This window comes from Pipra filicauda, unplaced genomic scaffold (genome assembly GCF_003945595.2).
Source record: "Pipra filicauda isolate LSUMZ 115617 unplaced genomic scaffold, ASM394559v2 scaffold140_size2443280_pilon, whole genome shotgun sequence".
Lineage (NCBI taxonomy): Eukaryota > Metazoa > Chordata > Aves > Passeriformes > Pipridae > Pipra > Pipra filicauda.
Genome location: NW_024103885.1, coordinates 775513 through 791020, shown reverse-complemented (window position 1 = coordinate 791020; position 15508 = coordinate 775513). Strand labels below are relative to the sequence as shown.

The window sequence follows — 15508 nt, the reverse complement described above, 5'->3', positions numbered from 1 at the left end:
TATTATTATCCTTAAATCCAAATGCAGCGGGAAAGGTTCAGTATGCAAGCTTGCTCTCTGCCCCAACCTTTCTTTTTTAACAGAATCACAGAATATACCAAGTTGGAAGGGACCTACAAGTCATTTTAGGCTTTAATTCTTTCCATCTACAGCCCCCATTGATTAATTTAACAGAACTGTTTTACAAAGTGGTAGAAATGGAAACAATTAATTTTAAATGTTGTGGAGTAAAAACATAGTCTTCATAACTGAAATAATGACAATACCCACTAAAATGTATTTTTACATAAGCAATCATTCCAAACCACAAAACAGAAATATGATCTCTGAGCCCAGTGATGGAAACGGAAAGTAACACAGCAAGGGTTAAATATTAATTAAGTTAGATCAGTTTTTTCCCATTAAAACTTCAGAAGTACTGTAAAGATGCAATTACTAACTTACACAAGATTCTAGTTTGAGTAATTATATACCATCTTTTACTTTTAAAATCTTATTCCTCTTACTTTTATTAATAGTTTCTCTTTAAGCATTCTATGGTATCTATATTAAAATTACACTCAAGATAATGATAATAATCAATAAAAAATTTCTAAAGCTAGTTAAGTAATAAGGTGATTAAATTTACTTTGCAAATCATTTATGAAATTTAAAACTGAGAGAAAGATAGTGTAGAACTAAGCTTAAAAATCAAGCCTCTCCCTTTTTAGTTAGCATTTTAATTATAGAAGAACTAAAACAAACATGAAAAACACCAGGAAATTCAAATGTAACAATTTACCTCCCTCTTGATAAAAAATAAGTTTTGGATGTGTAAGCTTATATTAGTAAGCTTATATAAATTAGCCTGGAGAACAAAACCACAGGTGAATTTCTTTTTATTTTTAACTGCTTAAATAGATTTTTATTTTAAAATGACTACTGTAAAAATGAACATATTTTTTAAAAGTTATTATCATCATTAGGTAAATAAATAAAAATGTCAGAGTATGTGCTTTAACATATGATGTGAAAAAATTATTTAAAAGTATCCTTTGGATTGCGTGTTCAGCCAATAAAGCCAACATAGATATTTGTCTCCTCTGCTACTTCTATGTAGCATGACCAGACCAAGAAAGATGGCTTAAATTAATTGTATACTCCTGAAGACAATGAAGGAAATAAGAAAAAGCTCCACCTCTAAAAAATGTAATAGAAGTATGATTTGAAGATGACCAAGTGTATATTTTTTAATTTCTATCTATCTATACATCTACCTTTATTTACCCTTAGTAGTAAAATGTTATCTCTACTGAGCAAAGGAGAATAGGATAGCAATTTTGATTTTCATTCTACAAAAAAAACTCCTTTTCTTTTTGACTTGTGCCATCACAGTATATAAAAAGATGGGTTAAAATTTGAATTAGTCAAAGTTTCTTTATATTAATTCTGATTGTATTTTTATTATATTTATTCCAATTAGGTTTTGTTGAAGCAGGATAGAAACCTGTTACCCTCTTGCACATCCTTGCTTTTATAAACATGAACTTTGAAGATAACATGAAAAGTAAACATAGTAACTAGAATTTTCTGTTTGGGAAAACATTTCTTGGCATTGCTCTGCTGCTTAGACAGATGCCAATGAGGTGAGAGGAAAGAAAGATCTATAAATAAAACCAATTCCATGCATCATAAAGATGAACATTCCGTTATTAGAGATGTTAAAATATGTATCTGGGGCTTTTTTGTTTGGGGTTTTTTTGAAAGATTCAATACATCCAAAACTCTCAAGATCTTACACAAGGCCATACACAATTTGTTTTGTTTTACTTAACTGAACATCACAGTAAAATGATCATGACTGTGTTATTATCATGATGGACACTGATGTGACAGACAGAGTATGGTTGGTCTTACCTGCAATAATGAATCATTAGACAAGCTCTGATGGACTAGGCTTTTCCAAAAAGACAACCAAATTTATATTACAATCAAGAGCTTTAGGACTGTGTATTAACGTTGACTTTTATTTTGTGCTGGTTCCCCTACTTCTACAATATCTCTGGCAATATCATTTACATTCTGTTTTTATTTGATTTCTTGATTTTTATACCTAGTAGTATAGTAAAATGTGACTGTCAGGCATAAATAAGACATCCCCATCAGTGTTGCATCTTTTGGGTAAAGGTCTTTAAAATTTTTCTCCTCATTCACTGCAGGACAGACAAGCACCTTATTCAAATTTTTTATTAAAAAAAAAAAGTCCTTGTATTTGATTCATCATTTAAGCCTGTCTGTGATTTCAACAGCACATCTAATATCCTGACTTATAAGAAAGAAGAGGGAATACTCTGACACATAAGATACTTATCACTATGTATTCCATCTTATCTTTCCATTTCTTTTTTATTATAATTCTTAGATGTACTTGGTCTAATTTAGGCTAGGTTTACGTGAGTACATTCTGCTCCTGTACACAGACTTGTATTTATTTCAAGATGGAAGATTTGTACAAATAAAAGCAGGATTCCAACCACAGACTGTAATTTTTTTATCGCACTCTACACTCACATAAATAATCCCAATAACAGAAAGGAAAGAAGAAACTCTGACATATATCATTATTCATAGAGACTGTTGGTGCCTTCAAGTAACTAAAATTTGTTCAAGTGGTTTGATATCTCTCCAATCACCACTAAATAAACTTAGGAAATATTATTGTCAATATTATTGGCCCAAACTATAAAATTAACTCAGTCTGATTTAGTTGCCCTACTTGAGACAAACATGCTGATGCATTAGCCTTCTTTTCTTTCCATGTAATGACTTTCTGTTGATTATTTTCTTGAACCCCAATACACAAAACTAATTTCTTTTCTCCTTTTTCCCCCCTCACTAAAAATGACTGCACACAATAACACTCTTCAAACATCTCCTATTCAAGCTATGCACTTGGACAAATCTAAGCATCAGAACTAGCTTACTCGATAAAATTTTACGAATGCAAAATTTTATTTATGTAATATTCTCTTGAAAATCTCATTTTCTACAAACACTAATGTCATGCTTGAATACACATGGAAAGGAAACAGAGCTAAAAGCCAATAATGGAAATTAAGTTAATTCAATTTTCATGAAAGCGAATATTTTCTGAGATACTTGTTCCAGCCTATTTACAGAGTAAATGATTAAGAATAAGCTGTCCAGTAAACATTGTTCACTCAGTTTAAATACATTATTGTTATTTCACAGAAGGTAAATGTCCATAAACTGAATATATATATATATATATATATATATATATATATATGGGTTTTTTCATTTTCAACTAACCTACCACATCAATTTAAGTTGTTGTTTCCCTCTTCTGTACATTCTGTAGCCACGCTCAGTGTCCTTTTTGAATGTTAAGACCCTTATAAGAGGTTGCACCAGTCATGGTTTAATGAACAACCAGATTCACTCCAGTGAATGGTAGAAGAAAATGAAGCCATCCACACTTAATTTGAAACATTGGACAAGCTACCTGTGGCATGCTGGTCTGCTGACATGGCATAAAGGTACAAGTTATGAATCTGTGTCCCTTAAGCTGATTCTAAATCAGTCCTGACACTTCATGAAACAAATCCAAAGCAATGAGACAAATAAGCAAGAAGTAACCTTGTACAGGCAAACATCTCTTTATGTTCTCAATGCATGTCTATAAAGTAAACATTGTTTATAGACAGTTTTCCCTATGAAGTCAAGACCTGGATAGTACAGTACAATTTTCCAAAGCCACTCTAAGGTCAGGTTCAAATGCCTTAAACAATTGTATAAATAGCTTATGTTTTTCTACAGTTAATTAAATCACATTTTTACAAGGTTATATAGGGTCCAAAGTATTTATTTTGTTTTTCTATTGGGAACTTTATTAGTACTCTGACATTAAATCTGCATGACCAAATAAATATAAAAATGAGAAATTAATTATATTTCATTCTTTCTTCATCAGAGATAATTCGTAACAATGAATACCAAAATGTACAGATATATATCTCAGGAATAAAATAAATATTTAAAATCTGCATTCAGTCACCCAGAATCAGTAATGTAACCTGCACATTAAATGACGGCAGTTCATATTTGCTGAGAAGTGCTATTAAATAAGATTGTTTTAAACAATACCTTCCTACTTTTTACCAAAAGATATTTTTGCATGGGATACCTAGTACTATAAAATACCTAACAAAATATGTTCAACAGTGGCTAGACTGTTCATGCAAACTGTTACCATATGTATGTATAACAAATAGGAGATTGCAAACTTGACTTCAGATTAGTTGCCTTTCCATTGTGACACAACAGATTTTATATTACTTACTATACAGTCAAGTAAACCTACACCATACTTGCACTGACACGGATATTTTTTTCCTCCCAACAAGTGCTAGGAAGGGAGGCATACATTACAGGAGGTACATATATAAAATGAGATAAAAAATGATTTAGAAAAACAGTATTAGGAATACCTAAAATGAATTCTGTACTGTACTCAGGAGAGCAATCAGTTCATTCCTACCTACTGCACTCCAAATTAAAGAGGACAAAAGTTTTACAAAATACCCTCCAGCTCTACAAAGTTGTGCTTTTACATGAATGTTAAAAAATGGGATGAAAAAGTCCAAGTAAAATTAACTCATAGCAAGATTCATTTGTTGACATGCTATGAGTAAGTGTTTGAATGAACTCACAGGTTCATTCAATAAGCTGAAGTTTGTTTTCCAGTGCAACATAAGAAGGAGATGAGAACAGTTATATAAATAAGACTTTGTGTGTGTGTGTCTGTATACATGTGCATGTGCACACGTGTATGGTTTCTAATACTCATTTTAGCTAGCTGAAAGTTTTTTAAACATTTTTTCAAATGAATTATAAGTCTGAGCAGAAAATACTCCTGAGGAATATACAGTTATTTCATAGGAATTTTCAATGAAATTTATTACAAGGATGATATTTAATGTTTGAAACTAAGAAATAGTAAGTTAGAGGTCATGTATCTATTAAAAAGAAACATCAGAAGTCATAAGAACTAATAGCCTATGGGTAGAACACTTACCTGGGACATGATCTACATTGGAGACTGCATGAATTTGTACCTTGGTCTCCCATATCTTGACTAAGTTTCTTATCAGAAATAATTAATGATATTGCCTGCTCTGGACTGGAACTTTCTCACTACAAAAAAACAAACGAAAAGGAAACAAGAGCTTTCTTGCATTCATCCCAAAATGGGACACCTAGTTCTTGAAAACTAAAGTACTGATGCATCTAGAGAAATAGCTTTCTGTCTAGTTAAGAGATAACAAATTTTGAAAATGAGATAATTTACAGTTTTAAATATATTATTGACAATAAATTATTGCCATTGAAATAAGTTAAATATGCAGATGTGACAGAAAATATTTATTAAATATCCAGAAACTGCTACTATTTATTCAAAACCTAACAACAAACTGCTGCCTTCATCAAATGAAAAAAGTTTTCTCTTCACCAAACAACAAAATTATTATTGCATAGAGAAACATACAGCTGTAAACTCCATAAATTTGAAATGCCAATCTGCTACAAATTGGACATGTCTCAGAAATTAGCTAAGAAATGGAAAAAAACCCTTGTCTTAATTCTATTTGAAGTTGTGTTAGCTGTCATGGGCAAACACTATCTTCATACATAGATCAGCAGAACCAACTGAACTGATAACAGAATACTGTTTTGAATATCACATAAAGAGATACAGGTGACCACAGAATCTTAAAAACCTAACTGTTCATATCACTCTCATGCTTGTTGAGAAATGGACAATGACTATACAGTATAGTTTCAAAAATAAATTTTCATTTTCTTCAGTATGCCAAGACAGTTTGCTGTACATCTAGATAAAAACATTGAACATAGCTGCTTTAGTTCTGTACCACTAAAACTTTAAGTATTGAATTACAAGTTTAATGGACAAACTGTACTCTTAAAGAAGTTGTGTTTTCTCTGTCTTGGATATTAAGATCAGAAGTGTGTGTGCGTCCCCAACAACATATTAAGTCAAATATTTGAAAGACTTCCTCATTCTTGCACAGCAACCAAAACCCAGGACAATATATTTCTGTTTACTGGTGTGTATAAGTAATTTTAATATAATATTATCATTCAGACTTAGATTTTTGCAGATCTGAAAGTTTCTAACTCTAAAAGTCAAACTTTTAAAGGAATATAGGGACAACCTATAACAATGTACAGAAGAGTTAATGGTTGCACATATCTGTCTCATTTATATATGCTGTCACATAAAAAAGAAACCATGTTTAGTTCGCTTGTGTGTCTTCCAGCAGACATTCAACTTGCAAACTATCTGCTGTCCAAACAACGTGAAACCAGGGCTAGGCAGCCAGCAACAAGAGCATGTTCAGTTGTGAGTATGAAACACATGAGTTCTATCCAGGAAATTTAAACTGCTGTTTATGCTCCGCTTATGTCTGAAGCTAAAGTGGTGTTCTAATTCCCTCGAGAAATAACTGTCTCAACCCAGATGATAAGTTGTCTCATTACTGATCTTAAAAGTACTTCCCATGGTAGTACTGACAAGTGGAGTCTAATGTATCAATACAGACAACATTGTGCCAACACAGCAGTCAAAACTCACTGGAACACTGCAAGACAAAATATCTGAAGTGGATAACGGCATTCTTAGAGGGGGTCACAAAATAAGTCTTTTAATACATGGATTCCTAAGGGAAAATCAGAATATGGAGACACACAAAACCAAAAGTACAACCAAAACCAGTAAAATAATTTGATGCTTATACTTCCTAGGATATGTAGCTGTTATAGGCCAACCCAAAGGAGACGCTAAGAACTAAAGGGGTTCACACTGGCATTTTTTCTACCATTACAATTTTTTCAGCTTTACCAAGCTCCAAACTTCAATAATGTAATAATAATGTCATATTAAATAAATGTCAATATCAATGCCAATTGCGTACATATTAGAAAATGTACAAATGTCCAGTTATTAAATGTCTCCCCCACCAAGAGGGGGACTTAGGTTTCTATGCTGATTGCCCCACGTTATTTTACAATGTCACTTCACAGCAGTAAGAGGACTATTTCGAATTTGTTTTTTAAAACTAATTTGAAACACCTGCAGAAAACTTTCAGTCAGGTATTTCTACACTGGTATTTGGTTAGTAACAAAAATGCCTGGTAAATCTCTTTTACTGAGTAATTAATCAGATTGACAGAGTGTCAATATACTTCATTCAGTAACAGTTATATGAAGAATAAATTACATAAAATTGTAGTTCTACTGAGGTTAGAATAACTTAAAAGATGGTAGAAGATAAAACTTGTATCAGAGAATAATGTTCAAGTGATTAAATCTTTAAAAAAACATAAGCTAATCACCTATATTATGGTCCATGCAAATACACGACAACAAAAACGAAGGCACAGCAAAAACCATTTCTTTCCTTACTAGCCTTTAAATTTGACGTGTATTACACATGTGAAACAATCAGGATGTTATAAACATACAATATGTCCATATTTTACACTACGTTATGTCACTGAGCTATGACTTGAGCGTCCTATACTTCCTGAAACCCCTAGTATACTAATTGTGCGGACACCAAAAAAAAGTAGCTAACAGCTTTGAGCTTCATTAAGCACATATAACATAGACTAAGTGAGAGGTAATTACATCCTGATGGAAATTGAAAGACACACATTTCACGGGGGAGCCTGTGAACCATGGCAAGGTTAGTAAAAAAAAAGGAAATTATAAATGTTCCATGAAATTCAAGCCTCCGAAGATTATTATTTTGATATTGACAAAAGTTACAGATTTTAGTTTCTGTCTTGATTTCTCCAATATGTTTTGCATATCTCCTTTAAAAATCAGGCTTAAGAGACACGAGGAAAGTTGTGTTCATTCTTGAGGACAGCAGTTGTTTACTTTTCAGGAAAGCATTTCGTACAATAGGTGAAGTTTAAAGTTCAACCATGTGATTCAGAGATTTTGATGGTTCCATTAGGGGACAATGTAAGAGACTGTCACATTATTTTATCCTTACCACTCAGAACAGAGTGGATCCACTTGATGCTCACAAAACAATAAAGAGCTTTATTTCAATGACGAGTTTAGGTCAAGAATTATTTCTGGGTTAAGTTATGGGCAGACCATTTTGTTCAAGGTCAGATCTTCTAATACAGCATTATGAATTATTACTTTCCATGTAAACCCAGGATAGAATGGTGTGTCCTGCTGGCCACACTGTTCTTGATACAGGCCAAGATGCCATCGGTCTTCTTGGTCATGCATGTATCTTTCTAAACAGATGACTGAACAGTGAGGTACCAGATCTTGAGTACACATTAAAGGACAGTAACACTGAGCTACCAGTGGGGGGATATCTTTCAAAAAATTATTACTACGTCTCCAATTCCTCTAGATAATATTCTTTCTGCTAAAGCTCAACTGGAGTTGAAACTGCCAGAAATACGGGGAACAATAAAAAGAGGTTTTTTCAAATATATTAATGGCAATAGGCAGTGTAACAATAACATCAGCCCATTACAGGATGAGGATGGCCACCTCACAAACAGGAACAGAAACAAGGCAGAGGTGTTTAACCTTTGCCTCAGTCTTCAACACCAATGACAGACCAAGGGGGTCTCAGTGCCCAGAGCTAGAGGACCATGACTGTGAGAATGATCAACTCTCAGTCAGCCCTGAAATTATGTGGGATCTGCTGATCCAGCTGGATCTCTACAAATCTATGGGGCCTGATGGGAGTCATCACAAAGCCCCTCTAGATGATTTTTGAGCAGTCTGGGGAATCTGGAGAGGTCCCAGCTGACTGGAATCTGGCAAATGTTGTCCCAATTTTCAAGAAGGGCAAGAAAGAGGACCCCGGAAACTACAAGCCTGTCAGTGTCACTTCAGTGCCTGGTAAAGTTATGGAGAAGATTATTCTGGGAGGTATTGAAAAACACCAGAAAGACAATGCAGTCATCATTTACAGCCAGTGTGGCTTCATGAGGCTTCATGATTATCAAATCTGGTTTCCTTCTATGACAAGGTAACCCACCTAATTGATCAAGGAAAGCCAGTTGATGTAACCTTTGAATTTCAGTAAAGCTTTCAATTTTGTCTCTCACAGTATCCTTCATGTCCAGCACCCAGCTGGATAAACTTATCATGCAGTGTGTGAGCAATTGGCTCACGGGTTGAGCACAGAGGGCAACAGTGCATGGTGTAACATCAGGCTACTGACCTGTCACTAGTGGGGTTCCACAGGGCTCCATTTTAGGCCCTGTAATCTTCAACATCTTCATAAATGACTTGGACATAGGACTGGAAAAGATACTAAGCAAGTTTGCAGACAACACAAAACTGGGAAGAGCTGTTGACTCCCTCAAAGGCAGAAACCTTGACAAATGAGAGGACTGGGCAATCACCAACCATATGAATTTCAACAAGGGAAAGCATGGGATTCTGCACCTGGGATGGGGCAACTCTGGATGTTCATACAGACTGGAGAATGAGATGCTGGAAGGCAGTGCCACAGAAAGGGACTTGGGGGTCCTGGTCCCTGGTAAGCCGAACATGATTCAGCAGTGCCCTGGCAGCAAGGCCAACCATGTCCTGGGGGGCATCAGGCAAAGCATAGGCAGTTGGTCAGGGGAGGTGATTGTCCTGCTCTGCTCCATACTGAGGTGGCCTCACCTTGAATATTGTGGAGTTTTGGGCACCACAACATAAGAAAAATATGAAGCTACTGGAGAGCATCCAAAGGAAGGCAATGAAGATGGTGAAGGGTCTTGAGGGGAAGCCATATGAGGAGCGGCTGAGGGCATTTGGTCTGTTCAGCCTGGAAAAGAGGAGACTGAGGGGAGACCTCATTGCAGTCTGCAACTTCCTCATGAGGGGAAGAAGAGGAGCAGGCACTGATCTCTTCTCTATGGTGGCCAATGATGAAACCCGAGGAAATGGCCTGAAGTTGTGTCAGGGGAGGTTTAGATTGGGTATTAGAAAAAGGTTCTTCACCCAGAGGGTGGTTGGGTACTGGAACAGGCTCCCCAGGGAAGTGGCCACAGCACCAATCCTGACAGAGTTCAAGAAGCATTTGGATGATACTCTCAGGCACATGGTGTGACTCTTGGGAATGGCCCTGTGCAGGGCCAGGATTTGGGCTCGATGATCCTTGTGGGTCCCTTCCAACTCAGCATACTCTGTGGTTCTGTCATTACCTTCTGTTTTGCTCATCTGACACATATTATATCAGGGCAATTATTTGTAACTTGTATTTACCTTTCAACTTTCTGACATGGTACATTGGGAGAAGAGATTGTATCCCTGAAAGTTTCTCTACATTTCCTAGTCATACCACGTAATCTGATAAAATGAAACTTGGTCAGCTTGCCTGTACTATGTTTTTACACAATTGTAAATAAACTATATTTTCTTTTTTTTATTACTTCTTTAACAAGCTATTCAACATCTGTCCTTAAGAACAATTCACTTCAGTTCTGTCTTAGCACGAGATGAATGGCCTTACAGAAAATCCTGTTTCTCCCCTCTGCATATAAAAAGAGCATGGCATAACTAGCTCAGATTCAGAATGTGACTTTTATGTGCAAGGTCAGTATATTCAGAAAACTTTTCCAATTGGAAACTTGATCTCAGAAAGGCTTTTATTATGCCAAATTGCCAGTGGCTGCAGCTTTATAGTTTAAAATAGAAAGTCAACAGCTAATATAAATTAACAGTGTTGCAATTGACAGCCAGCAATGACAAACTATGACCTGGCTCTTCATAACCCCTTGAAGTGGTGCAATTACTATTGTTTCTATAAAAAGCTCAACACTGGCATATGCCGAAACAGGAAATAATTTAAAATAATGTCAAAATGTCAAAGCAGTCCAATTTCAGCAATTATTTTATCATGGCAAGATTCCCCTTTTGAGTAAATATTCTTTAGGCTTCTAGCTGCACTTCTGATTTCCTATCACTGCCCAGTTATACAAATAAAATTTCTTGGTTTATATCTACCTATATGTATATACACATACATGGAAAAAAAAATATACATATTTCAAAGCTATTGCATTTTTTGTAGCATGTATTGCAATAGCATGTATCGCTATTGCAATACATAACTTTAGATTCATAAAATAAATTATTTTACTCTCAAATATCTGCCACTAAGAATGTGACTCCTTCAGACTTGATACAAATTTCCCACTCATGCTCAAATGTGCATGTGAGGACATAAGCATGAAGATACTGAACTTTTAATATGACAGTCTTCTAGCAGCCAATTTTTGAATGCATCTTCCAATGTGATACTAACTAGTCCAAGCAGAAGACTACCATTCCATGAATCTGCAAAAGAAAACTCATATTCTTCTGTGTATAAATAACAAAACCTATTCAAACAGGACCAAGGAACAGTGTTTATAAAAGTTGAAACAATTTGTTTTCTGTACTAGATTCTTGCACTGATTTAGTGATTCATCATAAACTTTTAACCTTCTAACAAAGCTTTGATGTGCAGGAAAGAAAACTATTTAAAAACTACTTTTTTTTAAATTTTGTTTTAAAAAGATCGCATGATCAAATTCTAAGAGCTTTAAGCTGAATAGTACTATAATAGCTTCTACCATGGAAGGTCAAACATTTCCTAGATACGGAAACAGTACTTTCAAATATTCTATTGGAATACAACCTTCTGCACAGAGGAAAATTCTGTGCTTTGTAAAACATCTTCTTATCCTATTCAAATGTCCATTCTCAATTCTCCTCTGGCATAGTAGCAGACCATTTTACTGAAGTGAACAGTTATGCCTAAATATATTTCTTGTACAAATCAACAATTATTAATAAACAAAAATATATATGGATGTCCTATTTTGAAAGTGCATTATGACAAAAAAAAATAAAAAAAATAAAAAATAGAACCAAAAAACCAAATCTAGCCCCTTCCTCCAAAAAAGGCAACCCCCCAAATCTTCTCACTGACTCTTCAGCACATGAAAATTAAAGTCATACAGCTGTCAAAATACTAATCCAACATATTCATCCACAGGTATTTGCACAATACATCTCACCAGACAACAGTCTCAGATAACTCAATGCATTACAGAGCATTAACAGACTTAGGACAATTTTATACATATGTTCTATGCTGCTTTTGTTGGCTGTTTTTTTATTTCCAATAAACTAATGGAGAATAGAAATGTTTTATGACCACAGGAATTTGAAATTTATAGCCAATTACATCAAAATATGGCTTATGAAGGTCAAAATCCAAAGAGAAAGATTGCACTGATCCTAGTAGAAGCACTACTATTTTAAACTGTTGAGAGTTCTATCTTTTATTTCGATATACAAAAAGAAACTACTCTGCTGCCAACTAGTATGGACTTCTACCAGTTTCCACTAAACACAGATGTTCTTTCAAGTGTACATCTGAAATACAGATTTGATAACACTTTGATGATATTAAAGATTCCAGACAGAGACTGTCTCAGAAAAGCATGTGACTTTTAGACCCATCCACTTCCCTATCAACACCAAAACAGCTACTCTATGTTCTAGGTGAAACACAGTAGAAATTGTCAGTAAACTCTAAAAAAAATACTAAGAACAACAAAAGCTAAAAAAGGCACCATATGTTGATCTGAAAAACCCATTTTCCTCCTAGGAGAGATACCACACAGAACAGATATAGTAAACTCCTACTGATTATTATTCAGTGATGACAAGCAACCAAAAGATGTTTGGGGTAGTCATCATGACATTTTTGGTTGGGAAAATAAAAAAAAAATCTAAGACCTAGATATATTTTCAGAAGATATGATTAACCAAAAGTATCTGAATACAGGGCATCAGTCCACTCACTGCAGAATATACACAAAAGATATAAATATCTGAAGTAACACTCAAAGTATATATGATTTTTCACCAAAAATTACAAGATTTCTCTATAACATGATAAAGGAAAAAATAAATAAAACTAGCAGTTTGTACTTCAAGAAATGGGGTACATAAAGTTGCTTAATACTTACCACTGTGAAATTCATAACCTTCAAAATCCATATTGTCATTGCTAAATTAACAATCATGGTAACCAACAGCAGTAGGACAAAGAAGTATAAGCACCTCTTTCGCCATCCATAAATCCCTACTGGGTAAAACTGAGGTTGCTCAGTCCTTGGAAGGCTGTTCTGTTGTGTTGCTAATATATACTGCTCTCGTGTCATCTGGAAAAGAAAGATGTAAGTATAAGTGAGCACATGAGAGACCTGTTTTTCATATATTTTAGTACATGAAGATTATCTGAGAATGTATAAAAAATCAGTTTCTCTGGACACAGAATGGATGCATTCTTCTAGTATTAAGCACATCAATATTATTTAACCTAAAGATTTATAAAAAATTTGGTGGGTTGTGTTGATTTAAAGTAAACCTTTGATTTCTATTTCAAATTATATTTGCTTTTCAAATCTATCAGCAAGAAACTTTTAAAAATAGTAAGGTAGTCCATGCATGCATCTTACACTCTGTCTCTGAATGTTGTTTTATTGTCCTTTATAAGATGATTCAGGAAAATTTTTGTTCTAGTTTTGGCTGAGGTAAAAGTAATTTTCTTCATATAGGTTGTAACCAGTACACTCTTTCATATAAATAGAAGAAAAATCTCATCTTTCTAAAATACATATTTCATAAATGAAGATATCACTTTTTATTATCCTTAGTAAATTAAACTAATAATTGATATCATTATACATACATCCTTATTTTACAAAAACAGAAATTCATTTTGTCCTTTAAGAGATACGGATTCTACCATAATCTGCTGTATTTCTGAAGTAGTTTAAGTTCTTCTAGCACACGAGCAAGCAAACTTCTTAAAGTTACTATTAAACTTCTTTAGAATAAAAATGTTTATGGCATTTAATAAGGAACCATTTAAGATTTTTTACATCCTTAAATTTCTTTCACAGATATTTATATTCATATTCAGCTGTCACACTGGCTTTAGACTGGAAGGTATTAACTTTTCTCCATGATTTAAAAATTAAATTAAAGCAGTCTCATTCTGTTTATGTAAGAGTTCATCCTGAAGTATGCCCATTAAAAATGTCAGCTTAATAGGCTTTGTGCTCAGGGGGAGGAAGAAAACACAAACCAAAAACTATCCAAAACAAACAAATCCCAACAAACTCATAAACCAGATAAAACGATCAATTTTGCATTTAAAACCTGCCTTTATTTTCCCTAAAAGAAAACAAAAAATGCACAGACACAGGTCAGTTGATTCAATGAGAAATAAAAAACAGATTAGATCCGTTTGAAGGATCAAAGAAATGTTGATTTCACAAGATTTTTAAAATGTGGAGCTCAAAAATATTTATGTGAACATCTGTGCTGCTAGATATTTATCCAAATCAACACTCTCGAGGTTTTACCATTCTTCTTAGTGAATGAGATATTAATGGAATAAATTAACTCACCGTGACTAATTAGAGCCACAAGTCATAGAATACACATTCATATTACAACAATATATATATAACTGAAATAAGTCAAAACAGAAATAAAAAATTTATTAAGTAGGTTTTAAATAAGTTAGTAAACAAGCATTTTGTAATTTTTATTCTTTTCAATCAGAATTGCTTCTCTTTGCCAGCAATTTCAATTACATGCAATGTAATCAGTTTATTTATGTAGTAAACCATTACACATACATTTCCCTCAATGACATTTCTCAGTCCTCCCAGGCCTTAAGACCTTAGATCACCTCCTTATCACATCCTGACAGTTTTCATCCTAGTTGTGTCTGAATTCCTTATGTGTATGGATTGTTTTAGTGGGTGTTTCCTGTGGAATAGGTCTTTGGGCTGAATGCTAGTGAAATGCTTTTTTCTTGGTTGTATTTTACTCCTGTAAAAACCTTTTGCCAAAATATCTTATTTTTCACACTAAATTAAAAAGAATTTCTCCTAGAGAAGAGTGTATGACTCTTTCTCCAAGTGCTAATTAGAGGTTATAACAAACCAAAAGGCTTTTAAAAAGTCTTAAATATAAATGGAACCACTCTGGGCAGTTTATAGCTTAATCCAGAATGCAACATATGGTAATACCATCCCAGTAATGGAATTAAAAAATTTTTCTTGAAGTATGGTTGACTGAATAAAAAATGAAGTTAACGCAGCAGCTTCTCCATGCCATACTGAGGCATGCTAGATAAAGCCTAAAGAAATGAAGATGAGTACAGAAGAGCATGATTATACTTAAAAGAAATAGCAGAAGTTATCAGAGGGCTTTTAAACAGCTTGATATGGCTTTTACATGCTTGAAAACCAGACAATCTAATAAAAAACTGGTATCTCAGTGAGGATGGGGAAAGGTAAGAGGTAAGAAGGAAATTTCATAAATTATTTTCTAGGATAAGTAAAATTTTCTCCTAAAACAAGCATTCTTATCTCG

The 15508-nt window shown here is 34.0% G+C and overlaps 1 protein-coding gene across 1 annotated transcript in view; it reads right to left on the bottom strand.

Annotated features, from left to right (window-relative positions):
• Positions 1 to 15508, bottom strand: part of SGCZ (sarcoglycan zeta) — a 435251-nt gene that overhangs the window by 174789 nt on the left and 244954 nt on the right. Inside the window, exon 2 of the mRNA XM_039378555.1 lies at positions 13084 to 13278. Coding sequence (XP_039234489.1) covers positions 13084 to 13278 — 195 coding nt within the window. The remainder of the gene's footprint in view (positions 1 to 13083; positions 13279 to 15508) is intronic.